General features: G+C 39.9%; 1 protein-coding gene across 2 annotated transcripts; it reads right to left on the bottom strand.

Moving 5' to 3' along the window:
• Positions 1-7,242: 7,242 nt before the first annotated feature.
• Positions 7,243-8,401, bottom strand: LOC147603944 (uncharacterized). 2 transcript variants are annotated; one of them, XM_086796184.1, is made up of 2 exons: positions 7,725-8,401; positions 7,243-7,526 (listed from the first exon to the last, which is right to left on the bottom strand). In XM_086796184.1, exon 1 carries the CDS (start codon positions 8,395-8,397, stop codon positions 7,756-7,758), a length of 642 nt encoding a protein of 213 aa, XP_086652310.1. In that variant the 5' UTR covers positions 8,398-8,401; the 3' UTR covers positions 7,243-7,526; positions 7,725-7,755. The 2 variants fall into 2 exon arrangements, with proteins under 2 accessions (XP_086652310.1, XP_086652311.1); XM_086796185.1 differs by having other exon boundaries at positions 7,734-8,401.
• Between the last annotated feature and the right edge of the window lie 10,025 nt (positions 8,402-18,426).

Here is an 18,426-nt window from a genome sequence, read left to right as displayed (position 1 = left end):
AACACTGTGATGCAAACAATTCAAATAAAAAAAACATAACTAAGCTAAAATTAATGATTTTAGTTCTACGTTTAACACTAAGAGAGGCTAACATTCACTAAAAAATGCATTCTCTTGCATTGTTTGATACAATGGATGCAAACGAAGCCTAATAAAACCTATGTGCAAGCCCTAAGAACATGAAGAACTGCAATAACAACAACAAAAACAACAAACTTAGCTAAAATTAAGCAAAAAGCATTCTTTACAAAAACAAAAAAGAGAGCTATTCTACAAAAAAGAGAGCTATTCTACACCAAATCACCATCAAATCCACACCTTTTTTTATGGAAAACCATTAATCAAGACAATGGGCAATGGGTAATGTGTAGATTAGAGGAAAAATGATAGAAAAAGCCAAGGGATGGCTTCACGACAGTGGTGCCAAAAATGTTATAGCTCACCCTAACCCCAACAAGAGATTACCTGGTGAACCACAACTGTCATGAGGATCTTTCCAATGGCAGAGCTCGTAACCCTTGAGGTCTCCAAGCTCTACAACTCCTTGAGAAGCAATTCCACCATGCCTCCCACGAGCGTTGTCACACCACGTGTCGCACTACGGGTACTCATCCCTTCCCTCACCTCACTTCACTCACACACACTCACTAGCATGCATTAGGGAGAGATATTAGCAAGAGCAAGACTCAATTGCAAAATGGGAGAGTATATTCTATTATGAGAGAAATTCACTTATATACATGGCCATAAGTGTTCACAGTTATGGCCATAAGTGTTTACACTCAAACTGTGGCCAGCCAGGCACTTTATGCTCATAAGAGGCCTAATACACTACAAGAGAATCATTGTTTTTTGACACTTAGTTTCCACGCTTGGTCGCGTCGTTGATATGTGCATCGAAATACACGTGGAAAAAGGCATGGAAATATACGTCGAAATATTCGTGGAAATAGGCGTGGAAATAACAGTCGAATTTTTTAATAATTTTTTTGGAATTTATATATAATATTTGCTAGTTCCCATCCTGGGGTGTGTTTTAGTCTTCTCTTTCTACCTCTTTGCCTTCTCTTTCTACCTCTTTGCCAAGCATATGTGTCTATGAGAGATAGAGAGAGAGAGAGAGCGAGAGAGCTAGAGAGAGAGACATGAGAGAGAGAGAGAGGGGGGGAGGGGCGAGGAAGAGAGGAGGGTATAACTTCCATCATGCTCTTTGAAGGAGAAAAAATGCTAGCTCCTCCTCCTCATCACTAAGGTGCAATTAAGAAAGTGCTATGTTTTACAATGAAATTAAAGTGCATCATCAACTTGCTCATCCTCAGCAAGATCCATGGCTCCAAATAAATCTATTTCTACATGGGCAAAGTGTCTTCTCCTCTAAATCAACAAAAATTAAGGGTGTGGCATTATCCATGGTTTCCATATTGATTTGAGTAATGGGAAAGAATGCTTATTTTTGGAGGGGAATCCTCCCTTAAGTATTTGTGGAGGATGGTAGTCAGTGATAGGTAATTTGAAATGTCGAGGGCGCGTAGGATCTGGAAAGACTTTGCATTTGAATGAAAAGTAGCGATCGTCGAAATAAGCGTCGAAAAAGTCATGGGAATAACTGTGGAAAATAGCGTCGAAATCATGGTGGAAAAAAGCATTGAAAAGTCTATCAAAATAACCGTGGAAAATTTATTTTTTCGACTCTTATTTCCATGGAGTTTTCGATGCTTTTTTCCACCCTGATTTCGATGCTTTTTTCCACGATGATTTCGATGCATATATCGACAGTACAGGTTTTTATAGTAAAGCAAAACCTCGCTTATTTTTGCGTTTTTGTTCGCGCGCATGCCTTTTGCTTCCTCATTAGGTATGCCTCCTTTCCCCTCACTCCCCTCTCCTCTTGGTTACATGTACATGTGTTGTAAAATGTCTGTGTGTGTAATTAGGGGTAATTTTCTTGTTTTTTTTGCTTTCTTCTTTTTTTTGCAAGTTTTCTCTCTCTCCCAAGCTCTTCTCTCCACTTCTTTACCACTCAAGTAGGTTCGCCTCCTTCTTTGCCCTCCCTCCCCTCTCCTCTTGGTTGTGAGATGTGTGTGTATCAGGGTTGAGGGATAATGATTTTTTTTTGTTCTTTGTTTTGCAGGTTCTTTCTCTCTCCCAAGCTCTTCTCCACCTCCTTACCTTCCAAGCAGGTTCACCTCCTTCATTGCCCACCCTCCCCTCTCCTCTTGGTTGTGAGATGTGTGTGTGTGTTGAGGGATAATGAATGTTTTTTTTTTTGTTCTTTGTTTTGCAGGTTCTCTCTCTCTCCCAAGATCTTCTCCAGCTCCTTACCACTCAAGTAGGTTCGCCTCCTTCTTTGCCCTCCTTCCCCTCTCCTCTTGGTTGCATGTGCGTGTGTTGTGTGTTTTGAGATGTGTGCTCTTATTCATGTGTATGCTCTTATTCAAGTGCCCATGTGGGCTTTGTTATGTGTGTGTAGAAACATGTCCCGCACTCTAGATGAGACACCCGCTTACTCTCCATCCTTCTCTCCATATGCCATGTCTCCTGACCAGTTCATGGGTTTTTTAGCAAAAGCTACACCCGAGCAAAGAGCTTTGGCACAACAATATTTTGGGAGAGGGGTGGGCGCTTCGGCTGCACCATCGAGCACCACCACCGCTAACCCTAGTTCACTTGTAGAAACCCCACGAAGAGCCGCCAGAACCCCTCCCTCAGGTTGCTCGTCCAACACTCGTAGAGAACAACGCTCGAGTGGTGGAGGTGGAGGCAGTTGTTGTCCAAGTGGGGGCACGGATGGGTCTACGCCCCCATGTGAGCTTCCTTCCCCATCTAGCACCAGAAGCACTCCACGCTCGTGATCATGCGATGTTTTGATACACAGTCCACACCCGCCGATGGGAAAAAATATTACACAATTGTCAATGGCAATGTGGATTTGGATGATGTCGACAAGAGATGAAGAGCCGCATCCGCGAGCTTTGCCCCGCCACATTGTCTTTGCTAATGACTTTATGACTCGAGTGTAGCTTGTATAGCTTGTATGCAATTTTATGCAACTACTTTATGCAATTTTGGCTTATCTCGTCAAAGCTTGATATATAAATTTCACATCTTGCAATATAATTTGGCCATTGTTTGCGCTTGTGTACAATGTACCTGCTTTGTAATGTCAAAAACGTTATGGCACTCCAACTTTTCCAACAAATTTGCTTCCTTCTTCACATTAGAGTACAGTTGCCTTTGGTGCTCTATAATTTTGGCATAATGGTGCATCCAGCTACAAGACTCCAGCTGGATGTACCATTATGCCAAAAGAAATTTAATACCTGCACGCGTCAAAACTTTCCTACATCCGTCGAAAAAACAATTGAAAGTTTCTTGCATCCATCAAAAAAACCGTTGAAAGTTTCCTGCATCTGTCGAAATAATTTGTGTAACAGTAGTTGAAATAGTAGTCCAAACAGCAGTCAAAATAGTCGTCGAAAAGCCCGTCGAAACAAGTGTGGAAAACATGTTTATTTTGACGCGTATATCGACGGTTTTTTTCCACCCGTATTTTGATGTTTCACGGATTTTAAGCTTAGTTCTAAAGCGTCAAAAAATATGTGGATAAGGGCCCTGCCTCTTGTAGTGTACAATGACTACTCTCATAATATATCCATGAAGTACATCACTTGGGATTTGTGTCACACCATTACGGGCACCCATCCAAGTTATAGATTTGGACACCATTGTTTCATATCTTGAATCTGTGATCCTTTGGTATATCTACCTGGACTCCTTGACGTAAGATAATGGTGGTAGCTCTTGTTAACCCTAGGAATGGGTTAACAGATGTGAACATTTTGATTAACTTGGGGAAAGATAAGTATTTGTTGAGAAGTATATTTAGTCATGATTCAAAACATATTAAGGAGTTTTTAAAGAGATCCAAATGCAGGCTAGTAGAATGGAAAGACAAGTAAGGCTTGAGAGTCACACATGTTTTCAAGTATGGAAGTCTTCCAAAGAGTACTCAATAAGGAGACATGGGAGGGCATTCAAAGGAGTCTAATTAAAAACTTGTGTTAAGTTTTGATGAAAGATTTGGAAGGCAAAGGAGTTTATTAAAAAACTTGTGTCAAATTTTGATGAATGATTTGGAAAGGAATTTACTAAAAACTTGTTTCAAGTTTTCATGAAATGTTTGTTGATTACAGTTGTTTAATGCAACAAAGACCTTCTCTTCTTAATTTTTGGTCTCTTCTTTTAAGGCAAAATTAAGCAAAGAGAGTGAAATTCCTCCAATTGATGTAATTGGGTGTTTTGATGCATCTAGATGCTCTCAAAACACTAATTTCAACTACTCACGTGATCGATTTAGACCCCAATTAACATATTGTCTAATTTTTGAGTCCCTTGAACAAGATTAATCACCCTTAATGACAAAAACCAGTCCATTGAGAGGAATTAGATGAATTCAAGGGTTTTTTATTGATTTGAGATTTTTTTTGAAACTAAGCTACTCCTAATGCTTGCTAACACTCTCATGCAAACAATTCAAATAAAAAACAACCAACCAAGCTAAAATTAATGATTTTAGTTCTATATTTAACACTAAAGAGAGATAACATTCACTAAAAAATGCATTCTATTGCATTGTTGATGCAATGGATGCAAACTAAGCCTAGTAAGAACTATGTGCAAGCCCTAAGAAAATGAAGAACCACAATAACAACAACAAAAACAATAAACTTAGCTAAAATTAAGCAAAAAGCATTCTTTACAAAAACAAAAAAGACAGCTATTCTGCACCAAATCACACACAAATCACCATCAAATCCACACCTTTTTTATGAAAAACTATTAATCAAGACAATGGGCAATGTGTAATGCATAGTTTAGAGGAAAAATAATTCAAATAAAAAACACACAACCAAGCTAAAATTAATGATTTTAGTTCTATGTTTAACACTAAAAGAGAGATAACATTCACTAAAAAATGTATTCTATTGTATTGTTTGATACAATGGATGCAAACTAAGCCTAATAAGAACTCTGTGCAAGCCCTAAGAATATGAAGAACCACAGTAACAATAACAAAAACAACAAACTTAGCTAAAATTAAGCAAAAAATATTCTTTACAAAAATAAAAAAGAGAGCAATTATGCACCAAATCACACACAAATCACCATCAAAGCCACACCTTTTTCATAGAAAACCATTAATCAAGACAATGGGCAATGGGTAATGCGTAGATTAGAGGAAAAACTATGAAAAAAGCCAAGGGATGGCTCCACGACAGCGGTGCCAAAAATGTTATGGCTCACGGCCCTAACCCCCCTTGAAACACATCCAAAAAGAGATTACTTGGTGAACCACAACTATCGTGAGGATCTTTCCAATTGCGAAGCTCGTAACCCTTGAGGTCTCCAAGCTCTACAACTCCTAGAGAAGCAATTCCACTGCGCCTCCTGCGAGCATTGTCACACCGCCGTGTCACACTATAGGTACTCGTCCCTTCTCTCACCTCACTTCATTCACACACACTCACTAGCATGCATTAGGGAGAGAGATTAGCAAGAGAAAGCCTCCATTGCGCAATGGGAGAGTAGGTTCTATTATGAGAGAAATTCACTTATATACATGGCCATAAGTTTCATCCTACATGCTACCACACACTCTTGAAGCGGGAATTGCCATAAATACTTCATCATGCCATTACGGGTGCCCATCCAAGTTATAGCTTTGGACACCATTGCTTCATATCTTGAATGTATGACCCTTTGGTATATCTATCTTGACTCCTTGATATAAGATAATGGTGGTAGCTCTTGTTAACCCTAGGAATGGGTTCACAGATGTGAACATTTTGATTGACTTGGGGAAAGATAGGTATTTGTTGATAAGTATATTTAGTCATGATTCAAAACATATTAAGGATTTTTTAAAGAGATCCAAAGGCAGGATACTAGAATGGAAAGACAAGTAAGGCTTGAGAATCACACATGTTTTCAAGTATGGAAGTCTTCCAAAGAGTACTCAATAAGGAGACATGGGAGGGCATTCAAAGGAGTTTAATTAAAAACTTGTGTTAAGTTTTGATGAAAGATTTGGAAGGAAAAGGAGTTTATTAAAAAACTTGTGTCAAATTTTGATGAACGATTTGGAAAGGAATTTAATAAAAACTTGTTTCAAGTTTTCATGAAATGTTTGTTGATTACAGTTTGTTTAATGCAACAAAGACCTTCTCATCATGATAACAAAGCAAATTAACTAGGTTTTGTAAGGCAAGTTTTCCATTGATAATGTGGTAGATTTTCTATGGTGGTGGCTCATATTCATTGATGGGATAAACATCTATGAAAAGGAGAAATGGTATATTTGACTCTTGGACCAATGTAGTGAAAGCTATGGAAATTTGGTCTTGTCATACTTGCTAGCTTTATCATTTGTGAAAGAGGATTCACCTTAGTACATGCAGCGATGATTCATCCAAAATAAAGAAAACAACTTTCTTTCCCATAGTGAATGGTGCCTCCCAAATCTCTGATCATCCCAAATTTCTCCATCGCATCATTGTGAATAGCTTGCAAATGCTTCATCAATCTTTGATGGTTCAATCCCGAAGTTGTTTCTCTAATGTAAGCAAGGTTTCCAGGAACGTCTTACTAATAAGGGATAATATTTGAGATTCTAAGGGATATTTTTATACTTACAAGTTTTCTAAGCATAGCCACAAAGATGTTGAATGGCTCTCTAGATGCATGTTGCAATGTTTGTGTGTGTGTGTGTGTATTGGCTTTGGAGGCAGATAACTGAACAAAACGAGGAAATCATAAAGTTTATTCTATTTTTCGTGTAATTAAAAAAGAAAGTTTATGTAGGAAAGAACAGATTTTTTCTTTTTGCTTTGCAATATATCCGGACCTCTTTTAAGTTTAAATATATAACTATTATTATGGATAAAAAAATAAAAAATAAAAAGAAAGTTTATGTACGGTTGTGCCATTTTCTTGGATGTAATATGTTAGAGTTTATATTTTTTTAAGAGAGAGAGAGAGAAGAAGGTTGTTTTAATGTAGTAGGAACAATCCCAAGAGACCTAAGAAGATCTATCCTACAAGAGTGAGATTCTAACACGAGACGTGAGGGAGAGAGAAGACCAAGTAGTATAAAGCATGCACTCTAAACCATTAAAGTATCAATTTAACGACTCAATCGTCGCACCTGCCTTCAACGAAGGCTGCGGAAGTGCGCTGCGAAAATAGAAAACATCTTTTCAGTTAATAAAATGTCGCAGTGCATGCAGTACAGATCAATTTTATTTCAGTGGATTGATATAATGGCCGTCGAGATGGAGTGGAGTGCTGATAGCGATGCTGGATCAGTAAGTTGGATTTTGCAGCATTTGATCATAATTAGACTAGCTGGTTGGTGTCTCCAGCGTACTACGCAGAACACATGCGCAAAGAACCTATCCGATCTGCAAGCAATGTAGGGTAGACGTAGAGTTGATCCGATCTCTGCAATTAGAACCTAGCTATCCAATCTGCAAGTAATCATGCAGAGTTGATCAGTATGACTTTGTATTATTAAGCAAGATGGCATTGCACCATTAAGAACAAATTACCACTCAAATAATTAACACAAAGCAAACTAGCAACCTTTATCTTCAGCACAACAGATTAAAAATTAAGACCAGCTTTGTGACGATGCTCATACAACCTGTGTAGAGGCAGATACTTACTTTGCTCACCTACATTAATGTAGCCGAGCTATTACCAGGGCGGAGGTGGCGATTTGTACGTGTAGACGGGCGGAGGGGAGGGGGAGGGGGGAGGTGGTGACTTGTAAGCGTAAGGGGGCGGGGGGGAAGGAGAAGGCGGTGGGGGAGATTTGTAAACGTAAGGAGGGGGCGGAGAGGGAGATGGAGGTGGTGGAGACTCGTAGTGGTAAGGAGGAGGAGGGCAGGGAGATGGTGGCGGAGGTGACTTGTAAATGTATGGGGGAGGAGGCGGCGACTTATAGACATAAGGAGGTGGCGGAGATGGTGATGGGGGCGGTGGTGACTTGTACACGTAGGGAGGTGGCGGAGAAGGAGAAGGCGGAGGAGGGGACTTGTAAACGTAAGGAGGAGGAGGAGACGGCGAGGGTGGCGGAGGCGACTTGTAAACATACGGAGGAGGAGGGGATGGAGAGGGTGGCGGAGGGGATTTGTAGATGTAGGGAGGTGGGGGCGAGGGAGAGGGAGGTGGAGGAGGCGGTGACTTGTACGCGTAAGGGCGAGGAGGGGACTTGTATGGGTGAGGAGGCAACCAAGAGGTGTGAGCGTCAGCGGAGGGGGCAATTAGAAGAAGCATTATGAAGCTAAGCAGCGGCGGAAGCAATGTAGCTGCCATCTTCTTCTTGGAAGGGGCCATGTCTTTCGTGCTATAGAATTGGCAATGGTGGTAATGAGAAGTGAAGCTTTTATAGGGAGAGAGACATGGCTCGGCCTGTGAGATTCTGGCGCGACCTCTCAGCCCCACCGCCACGCGGATTCCAACAAGAGAGCTCAATTCGCACAAAGTCTTGGGGGAAGAAAAGGTCTCCTATTAGAAAGTCACAAACAGAAACACCCTCCTGTGTTTAGCCATGTTCGCTAGATTGTCCACATCATTTCACATGAAACCCTGCAAATGCCTGCCTTTCTCTCACATCAGCTCTGAAAATTATGGGCGCCGGCATTGCTGATTGCTTTGAAACAGCGCTTAGTATGGGCGGACACTCCTCAATTTCGGTGACTGATGGCCGTGACTACGACAACGCCGTTATCCACACTTTCAAAGCAATCGAAAGTGAAAGGGGCATGGTTAATATGTCACTGTGTATAATGGGTCATCTTTGGATCTAGTTAGCACATCCAAAAATTATGCCTAGGACATGCGTTTTTGAGCACGTTAACATGATTTGACCCCCTTTTTGTTCGTGAGCGATAGTCTTATTCTCCTTTTTCTAGGATAGTGCTAATTATGCTAATTAGCACTATCCTAGGACATGCGTTTTTGAGCACGTTAACATGATTTGACCCCCTTTTTGTTCGTGAGCGATAGTCTTATTCTCCTTTTTCTTGGATAACTAACCCCTTTTTTCCCTTCATACTAACGTTGTGGCTTTAAAAGGATTACAAAAACCCATTGCTTCCTATTTTGTTGGAGCAACAATTTGTAGTTTTTGGAAATTGTTGAAGTTATCACTTTAACTGGCCTTTCCTCACAGTGAAGATCTTCTATTTCATTAGCTCGGGAGATTCACAAACCATATCTTATGGTGTCACGTGAGTGTAAGGGAGGAGGGTTTTTGGAAGGGGGGTCTTAATATTATAAGTTAGGGGGTGAGGTAGATTTATGGTGGCAAGGGAGGGGATAAGGGAGCAAGGAAGAATGAAAGTAGGGGTCTTCTTGTAGTTTACAATATGTGATCTACTGGTGTAGTTTGAAAACTTGATTAGTTTACTAGTCTTTTAAGCTAACCACACATGGAACAATTTTTGGAGAGTACATGTAGGTCTTTGTGCTTCTTGCACTTACATCTATGCTATGTACATGGGCTACAACCTATTGCATGTGTAACATCAATATCTACCATTTGATTTTTAAACCTTAAATCAGGGGTACTTGAATTTTATAATTGGGACTCATATGCTTGGAAAGGGGTACATACTATTTTTTAGGAAAAATTAAATAGGAGGTTTTTATGAGTTTCATGCATGCAGGTGACGTCCCCCTTTCTATGGAAAGTGAATTCCTTGGGTTCATTAGATCATTAAAAGGTTTTTATCAAAACCAACTACCTCTTAGTTTGTTAGGTTAAAAATTTACAATTTCTGGAAATTGATGGAGTTATCACTTTAACTAGCCTTTTCTCCATGAAAATCTCAAATGTGTATAAGAGACCTTAGCCTAAGGGTCTACATTTTCAGAAAATTTTAGATTATGGTCTAATTAAGGTTCCAATGGGCCAATTGGATTAGTCCAGGTGTTGGGATGAGATAAATCCAAAAGAATAAAAGAAAATACCCAAAAATGAGTAAATGCTCACATAAGATGAATGTTGAAATATACAAGTGAATAGGGTGTGTGCGGGAACAAACCCTTAGCAAGAGGCTGTAAAAGAGAATTTGTAAATGAGAGAGAAGTTGTGAAAAGGTGAGAAGTATCTACTGGGAGAGAATAAAGGGTAGCGTGAGAAGATTTCAGATGTGTGGAGATATTCTGGGAAGAGGTGGAGAGAATAAAGCAAAAGAGGTGGAGTGAATCAAGGAGAGATCATTGGGATTAGATGCTTGGATGTAAACTCTATAAATTGAGGCATTGGCCTAATGAGAATTTGTTGGTTTTAGATTATCCATGCCTACATTAAGCTATCAGTTAATTGCTCACTAATCTCATCTTAATCATCATCTAATCTCTTTGTTAATTATGTTGATTCTAGCATTTGATCCACCATAGTTCACCACATTGCTGCAAATTTAACATGGTATTAGAGCCTAGCTTAGAATCCATCAAATTTATGAGCCCATTATCTTGCTAATCACCTAGTTAATTAGGATTAGAAAAAAATCAAATTTTTAGCTCTTTTTCAATTAACCTCTGTATCCCCAGCTGGTGGAGGAGCTCTCTCTCCCTTCACACATAACATTAGCCCAAACCCTTCTAGCCACAAGTAGCCATACTCCCACGTATAAGCTAGTCAAGTCAAATCGCTAAATCGCCGAGAGATGCTGCTGATTTTTTTTCCCCACGATTTTTCAAGGGTGCTCTACAAGCTGGTGAAGGTAGTTTTTGATTTCATCAAGTCTACAGTGAGATCCAAGCTCTACATCAAATCTGCAGATGACTTTGGTAAAATAGAGATTAAGCATTCAATGTTTGGTCAAATCTTGTATTTCTTGGCTTAATCCTCTACTATACTAATTGCTAATGATGGATTTGAAAGGAGTTGAACTCATTTCAACTCTAAGGTCCCAGATCTGGACTCTACAAGCTGGTGAAGGTAGTTTTTGATTTCATCAAGTCTACAGTGAGATCCAAGCTCTACATCAAATCTGCAGATGACTTTGATAAAATAGAGATTAAGCATTCAATGTTTTGTCAAATCTTGTATTTCTTGGCTTAATCCTCTACTATACTAATTGCTAATGATGGATTTGAAAGGAGTTGAGCTCATTTCAACTCTAAGGTCCCAGATCTGGACTCCCCGCATACTCTTTTTTTTGCACACAAAATAGAGGATTATTTTGTTAATAAGTGATTAATCAGTACTAATCACTACATTTTGGTGCAATTGAGGGTTCAAATTAACCATTGGGTAGCTGATATAGATCCTTTATATCAGATTGCAATTCGGAGATAGTTTGATACTCTAACCATTTATTAGTACAGATTTGTTACCCTTTGCTTTATGTAACTTTTGGTGAATTTATGCTTGCTGATAAATATGCCGTAATCATCACTAAAACACCAGATTGAGTTGTAAAAGGGTACACACTGCCCTTGAATCTTGAAATTGGATCAAGAGAGGTAGGACCCCCTTCACATCATCATGAGCACAGCATAAGAGATAGCCAAATTTAATGGGGAGCAGTTTTATACATGGCAAACAAAAACCATGTATTTGCTCATGAGGAAAAATCTATCGGGGCTAGTTGAGGGAAGAGATGAATGCCCAGAGGTGAGTGGGAAAAATGAGTGGAAGAGTAGGAATGAGAAAGCATTAGGACTCATCACACTCAGTTTAAATGATGAAATCATTCATCACATCACAAGGATACAATGGGTTAAAGATGCATGGGATGAACTCAATAAATTATTTGGCACTCAAGCAAAAAATTCAAAGATAAATTTGTTAATGAAATTATACAAACTTGATATGAAGGAAAGTGAACCTTTAATCACACACTTGACCAAATCTAAAAGCATTAAGCAATAACTAGAGCCATTGACAAGAAGGTAGAAGATGATGAGACACTAGCACTGCTTTTGAAGAGTGTGGACAAAGGTGAATATGAAAACATTGTAGCAACCTTAAAGAATGTACCTGAATTGAAGCTGCATGAGATAGGAGCTCTACTAGAGCAAGAGACCAAGGTCAAAGAGAAGAAATGGCTAGACTGAACAGCTGGAGAGGAAAAAGCATTCTTCACCCGAGGAAGATTCTCACGAGGATGAGGAAGAGGAAGAGACAGAGTAGGAGGAAGGACCTTCACTTGGCCACAACTGTGGAAAGCCAGGACACATGGCAAGAGACTGCTACAGCAAACCTGGGCAGTGGAGAAGGAACGACAGCGGCAAACTTCATGGAGGCTCCTAAGGAAGTGGAGTCTGATCATCTTTTCTGAGAGAGAGAGAGAGAGAGAGAGAAACCCCACAACCCAATGTAACTTGCCCCAACAGAGTAAAACCACCTCTGAGCCACAGATGATGTAGGCCATGTGGTAGATGTATGTGTGAACACTTTAGTCAAGGTCACGGCACTACAAGAGTAGAAACCTGTAGCGACCCTTACGGGGGTCGCTACAGAAGTCGTTCCAAAGGTCGCACTTGACCATCATTTAAACGACCTCTTTAGCGACGTTTTTGAGATGCATAAACGACGCTTTTTGGGTGGCATAAACCACGTTTTGAGGGTGGCATATACATCGCGTTTGGGTGGCATAAACGACGTTACCAGGGTGGCATAAACCACGTTGTTAGGTGGCATAAACCACGCCGCAAAGAGGGCATAAACGACCCTATTTGAGTGGCATAAGCGACCCAATTTGTATTATTTTTTTAAGCCGTTGGGGTCGCATAAAAGACCTTTGTTCTGAATGTTTTTTTTTATAGCCGATGCGCATTCTCTCTCTCTCTCTCTCTCTCATACACATTATCTCCACTTGTGTCTCTTGCACACACATTCTCTCTCTCTTTCTCCCTCTCTCTCTCACACATACACACACACTTCACGTAAACATTGGTCTCTCTCTCTCTCTCTCTCTCTCTCTCTCTCTCTCTCTCTCTCTCTCTCTCTCTCATACACACTTGCCTCTTTATCACACACACATCCGTACGTATATAAACATCATAAAAAATCTCTCTTTCTCTCTCTCTCTCTCTCTCTCTCTCTCTCTCTCTCTCTCTCTCTCTCACACACACACACACACACACACACACACACATACCCACGCGCATTCGTGTACGACAAAAAACCTAAAAATCAACATACATCGACTTTTGAAAAAGCAATGGCCGACATCGATTATGGTAAGTATAAATTAAATTTTACAATAAATTAACATTTAAATCTGTAGATTTGGGAGGTAGACACTTCAAGAAACTCTTGATAGATGTAACACATGTGCATCATGGCCAAAAACACACATACATAAAGAAAATGTTAATGAAAGAGCGCCATCATTCTCAATGAGCGACTATATGTACCAAAAATTTATGTCTACAAAATTAGCACTAAATGGCTCTATCATTAATCGGAGTCATCGGAGTAAGAGTCCTCCTCTTGCACATTCTTGGGTGGTTGCGATGATAACCCTACTGCTACCTGTCGAGCAACCTTGTCCATGTCGTTCTCGCCATGTTGCTCCTGCAATTAAAAATGTCTATTAGCTATTTGAGTATTAAAAAAACCACATAACATATAACACATGCAGATCTTGATTGCCATAAAATAATATTTGATAGAATTACTTACAAAAGCATCGGGTGTCAGCATCTCCTTCTATAGCGCTCTGTAGCCGTAAATTGTGGCTCTCCGTATCTTGTCTGCAGATGGTGCTGGACCATAATCCTTTCTCTGTCATTTAAACGTTGCATATATATAAGTAAGAAGTGAATTGAATGCATATGAGATCATAGATACATGGATACATACATATATATATATATATATATATATATATATATATATATATATACAAATAGCTATAGATAGACGAACAAAAAATTTGTGCACTTACAAAGAGTGCTCGAAAGTCACTAGAGCCCATCGGGCCAAGCCGAGAGGTGTGCCCTGACTGGACACGAGCCTGTGCTGCCTCCTGCAAATTAAATGCGCTTTTATATGAATATATAATTAATGCTATTCGAGAAGTACCTATCATATGCATTGAGTGAATTAACTTTGTGTACCTTCTGTTGAGGCCATGTCACTCTCAAGTGAATCTCTTTCCTGAAGTGCCGCCAAGAATCTCTGCACATCGCAGGTGGGCGTGTATGCTCAGGGACGGCCGCAAATTTCCTAAGCATTTAACAACAGTGTGTTATTACAAGGTTTCACAATTTATGATCAATAAACATATAGATGGATATATAAACACATATACATAGGTAGCGGTCTGTATGTGCTATGGATGCTCAATTGGGTGCATTTGGAGAGCGTACTGGCTCTCCGAATGGACCAATTGCACATCCATAGTGCATACGGACCGGCCAACGGTCTGTATATGCTATGCTAACGCATTTGGGTGCATGTCAATTACACCTTGAAGAACTATTTTGTGCAAGGTTACTGTAAGCCTCTAATATGGACATAAGTACAGTAAGAAGGTATGATTACAAATTAACTAGTTTCTGCTGAGGGAAGAACATTATTCCTAACCTGGGGATAAGCAAATATGCATTGTGCGCTACCATAGCATTTACAAACACTTCTAGGATGATTTTGTGTATTATTTTTGTTCAAGTTTTCTTTGATTTTTAATGATATTAATATGACATTAATATTTTATGAATGCAGATTCCGGGTCATCCTCTGGGACACCGCCTCCTCCCACTCTTCCTGTGCATCCACCATCTGTAGTTGTGAGAGGAGATGGTTCCTCTTCTTCCACATCATCTACGACACTAGGCGACTCACAAACATATTACGTTGAAAGAATCCCATGTTGGTGTGCAGCATGCCATGGCACTCATCGACGAATGCGACGCATATGTTTTGCCCATATGGAGCAGTATGGTCCATGTCCTGATATGCCACCGCAAGAGGAACGGGAGCATCCCATGGTAAGTGATGTCATTTTAGAACTATGTATAAATTCATATCCAAGTTTACTCCGCACTATTAATCGTGTTCCATGTGTGTCTCACCCTTCATATAATCAACAATGATGCATTATTCAGCACGTACCAGTTCTACATCCTCGATTTCATGAGGATTGTGAAGACCATGGAATTGATCCTTCATTCCTTCCATGCACACGATATGGTCAAGTCGGTTTTCAGTTGCAAATGGAGGCATCATCAACTTCTTTGCCCCTCGGTGCCCAATCAGAGACATTGGGTGATCATCCATTGCCTGATCGTCTTCTATCTCTCATTCAAACGTACGATCGTAGACGCTATGGAGGATGGTTGGGAGCAGCCCTTCCAGCAGACGGAGAGGTTTTCAGCTTTTGGGGTGCTCGATATGTGATTGCACCATCTACCATTCCCAATGGTGGATGAGGTCTCTTTATTGCACAGGATTTACGCGTGCCCGCAAACTCAGAGGTGACTCTTATGTCATTTTGTGGGCCCAGTTATGGTTGGGGCGCATGGCATGCACTTGTTCTCTTTATCAGAAGTATGACAACATATGGGCTTTGTGCTAATGCGGCCTCACTCACCGAAAGAAACATTAGATATAATTATGGATTGCGGCTTTATATTGATGGAAGACCCTATGCTCAAGGAAATATAGCAGGGCTAATCAATAGTAGTAGAGGGAGAAGACCCTATGCTCAAGGAAATATAGCAGGGCTAATCAATAGTAGTAGAGGGAGAAATGAGAGAACAAATTGTAACTTTATGGAGTGTGAGAATAGTCACGAGCCATGTTATATGATTAGAGATGTACCCATATATATAGTAGTGTGTGCTACAAGATCATTACAAGCTGGCGAGGAATTATTTGTAAATTATGGATGGCGTTGGCCATCACCAGCCCCTCTTTGAGAATGAAATTTGAGATAAAGTGTCGGCCTCTTAAATTATGTATGTTTCAAATAATGTATCCAACTTTGTAGCCCAATCAGCATTTAATTTTGACAAATATTTGATGATATATTTCATTGTCTCAGTAATACAACTAAGGGTATTTTAGTGTCTTGTCTAAGGTTATCTTGAGTATAGATTTTTGCTGCTAATATGCTTGAATTGTGTTGTAAAAAGGGTTTTAATGTTATGATTATATCACTTAATAATTCGATTGTTGTTACTTTAAATCATTTCTTCATGTAGACTATGTTTATACATGCAGTGTTTAGATGTTGAGGGTGTATCTGGCTCTCACCGAAGTCACCATATCTTGCCAGAGGAGTACATGAGGCTTTAACGTACAAGATCCAAGTACATATCAATGACTTAGAGATGAGTACAATGCAAAATGCAAAGAAAAAGTGACCAATGAGGGACATTTTGATGATGACATCAATGAGTTTATCGATGATTGGTTCCAAGCAAGTAGTGAAGAAGAAACTTGTCCGCATGAAAAATTTCTACTAGAAGAAGCTTCAAGGCCCATCTACGATGGTGCATCCATATCAAGATTGAGTGTGACCTTACTCATCTTGAATCTCCAAACACGCTACCAATGGAGTAATGCATCGGTTTCTGCATTACTATCGTAAGTTATATTTGTATTTTGTTTGCATAAAAATAATGGCTCTCATACACTTTTGTGCTCATTAAATATTTACAATTGAGTGGTAGGCTTCTTTCGAACAAGATTCTACCATCAAACAATGTGATCCCAAAGTCGAGGGACGAGGCAAAGAAAATGATCGCATCCCTTGGACTCGAATACAACACAATTCATGCATGTGTCAATGATTGCATTTTGTATCGTGGAGAGTATGAAAATGCAACCACTTGTCCCAAATGCGGTGTTGCTCGTTTCAAGGCAGGAACCTTGAATGTCCCTATGAAAGTTTTGCGACACTTTTCCTTGGCACCACGAGTTGAACACATCTTCCGCAGCCCCAAAATAGCCAAGCTTATGGATTGGAGTTCGAGAAATGCAAGTATAGATGCAGTCATGAGGATTCCAAGCGATAGCAAAGCATTTAAGCATATCGATGCTACATGGCCAGAGTTTCATTGGGAGCCTCGCCATATAAAATTTGGAGTTGGCTTGGATGGAATCAATCCCTTTTCCATGCGATCGAGCAAGTGGTCAACTTGGCCCGTAGTTCTTATCAACTACAACATCCCACCATTCATGTCAATTAAGAAAGAGCATTTAATATTGTCTTTGTTGATTCCTGGTATGTGATAAATATTCTCATTTCTAAATAGCACACTCATTTCTATTTGAAAAATGTCAAATTTAAACGATGCATCAATGTCAGGAAGCGGCAAGTTAAAGACATCAACGTATATCTTGCACCACTCATTGATGACTTGCAACAAATATGGAAAGGAGTAAATGTTATTGATATGTCAAAACCTGTGGGTAATAGGAGTTTCAAGGTTCGTGGCATTTTAGCATGGACAATACATGACTATCCTGCCTATGGGTACAGCAGGGCTCTTTAGTTGTTTGTTTGTTTATACAATCAAAAAATTTGGATGTTGAAAACATAAAAACAATTTTTGTTTCTCTCAAGCCTATCAACAAAGGGTTACAAAGCATGTCCACCATGCGGTGATTGGCTACGCTCCAAATATAGTCAAAGTTTGAGTAAAAATATATACCTTTGACATCGACGATTTCTGCCTCCAGATCATGTGCTACGTTCCAAAGCGAATGCGAGACATTTTAATGGCAAAGTGGATAATGGATGTTGTCCAACGCGAATGACTCCAAGAGATTGGTATGTCAAGTGGACAAACGGACCTCTAATAGATCCGGAGGCCGAACTTGCAAGCGATAACGATGACGAATATGATTTGCGACAGTCGCTCGTCGAGAGGCAAGAAATCAATGGCATAGAATTCCTCCATATGGTATACGTTGGAGTATTGGAAAGATCTAAAAATAACTCATTTGCTTGATCCCATGCACATATTTGCACACTCGCTTTGGAATCATCTTGTGGGCTTCAAGGATACAGAGGCTGCAAGGGCAGACCTAAAGATTTGCAACTGCAAACGATCACTATGGCCTATAATCAATGAGGAGACAGGAAATATTACTTATTCACAGGCACCATGGGTACTCACAAAGTAAGAGATAAGCGTCATCAATGAGCGGATACGATGCATACGTACTCCTACGGGCTATGGTGCTTCATTGCAAAACATGTTTACCATGGATGATAACTCTCTTTCGGGTCTAAAGACACACGACTGGCATAACTTCATTAAGGTATGGTGCCTCTCTAACATGTATCGTCAATTTCTAATGAAGGTGCCATTACATTATCATTTGTTAACACTAGAGCTAATCTGTGTGCAGCACGTCTTGCCACTTGTTATCGATGGTTGTTTGACTGA

This window comes from Cibotium barometz, chromosome 63 (genome assembly GCF_041138505.1).
Source record: "Cibotium barometz isolate CiBa-2024 chromosome 63, ASM4113850v1, whole genome shotgun sequence".
NCBI lineage: Eukaryota > Viridiplantae > Streptophyta > Polypodiopsida > Cyatheales > Cibotiaceae > Cibotium > Cibotium barometz.
This window is presented reverse-complemented; position numbering and strand designations above follow the sequence as displayed.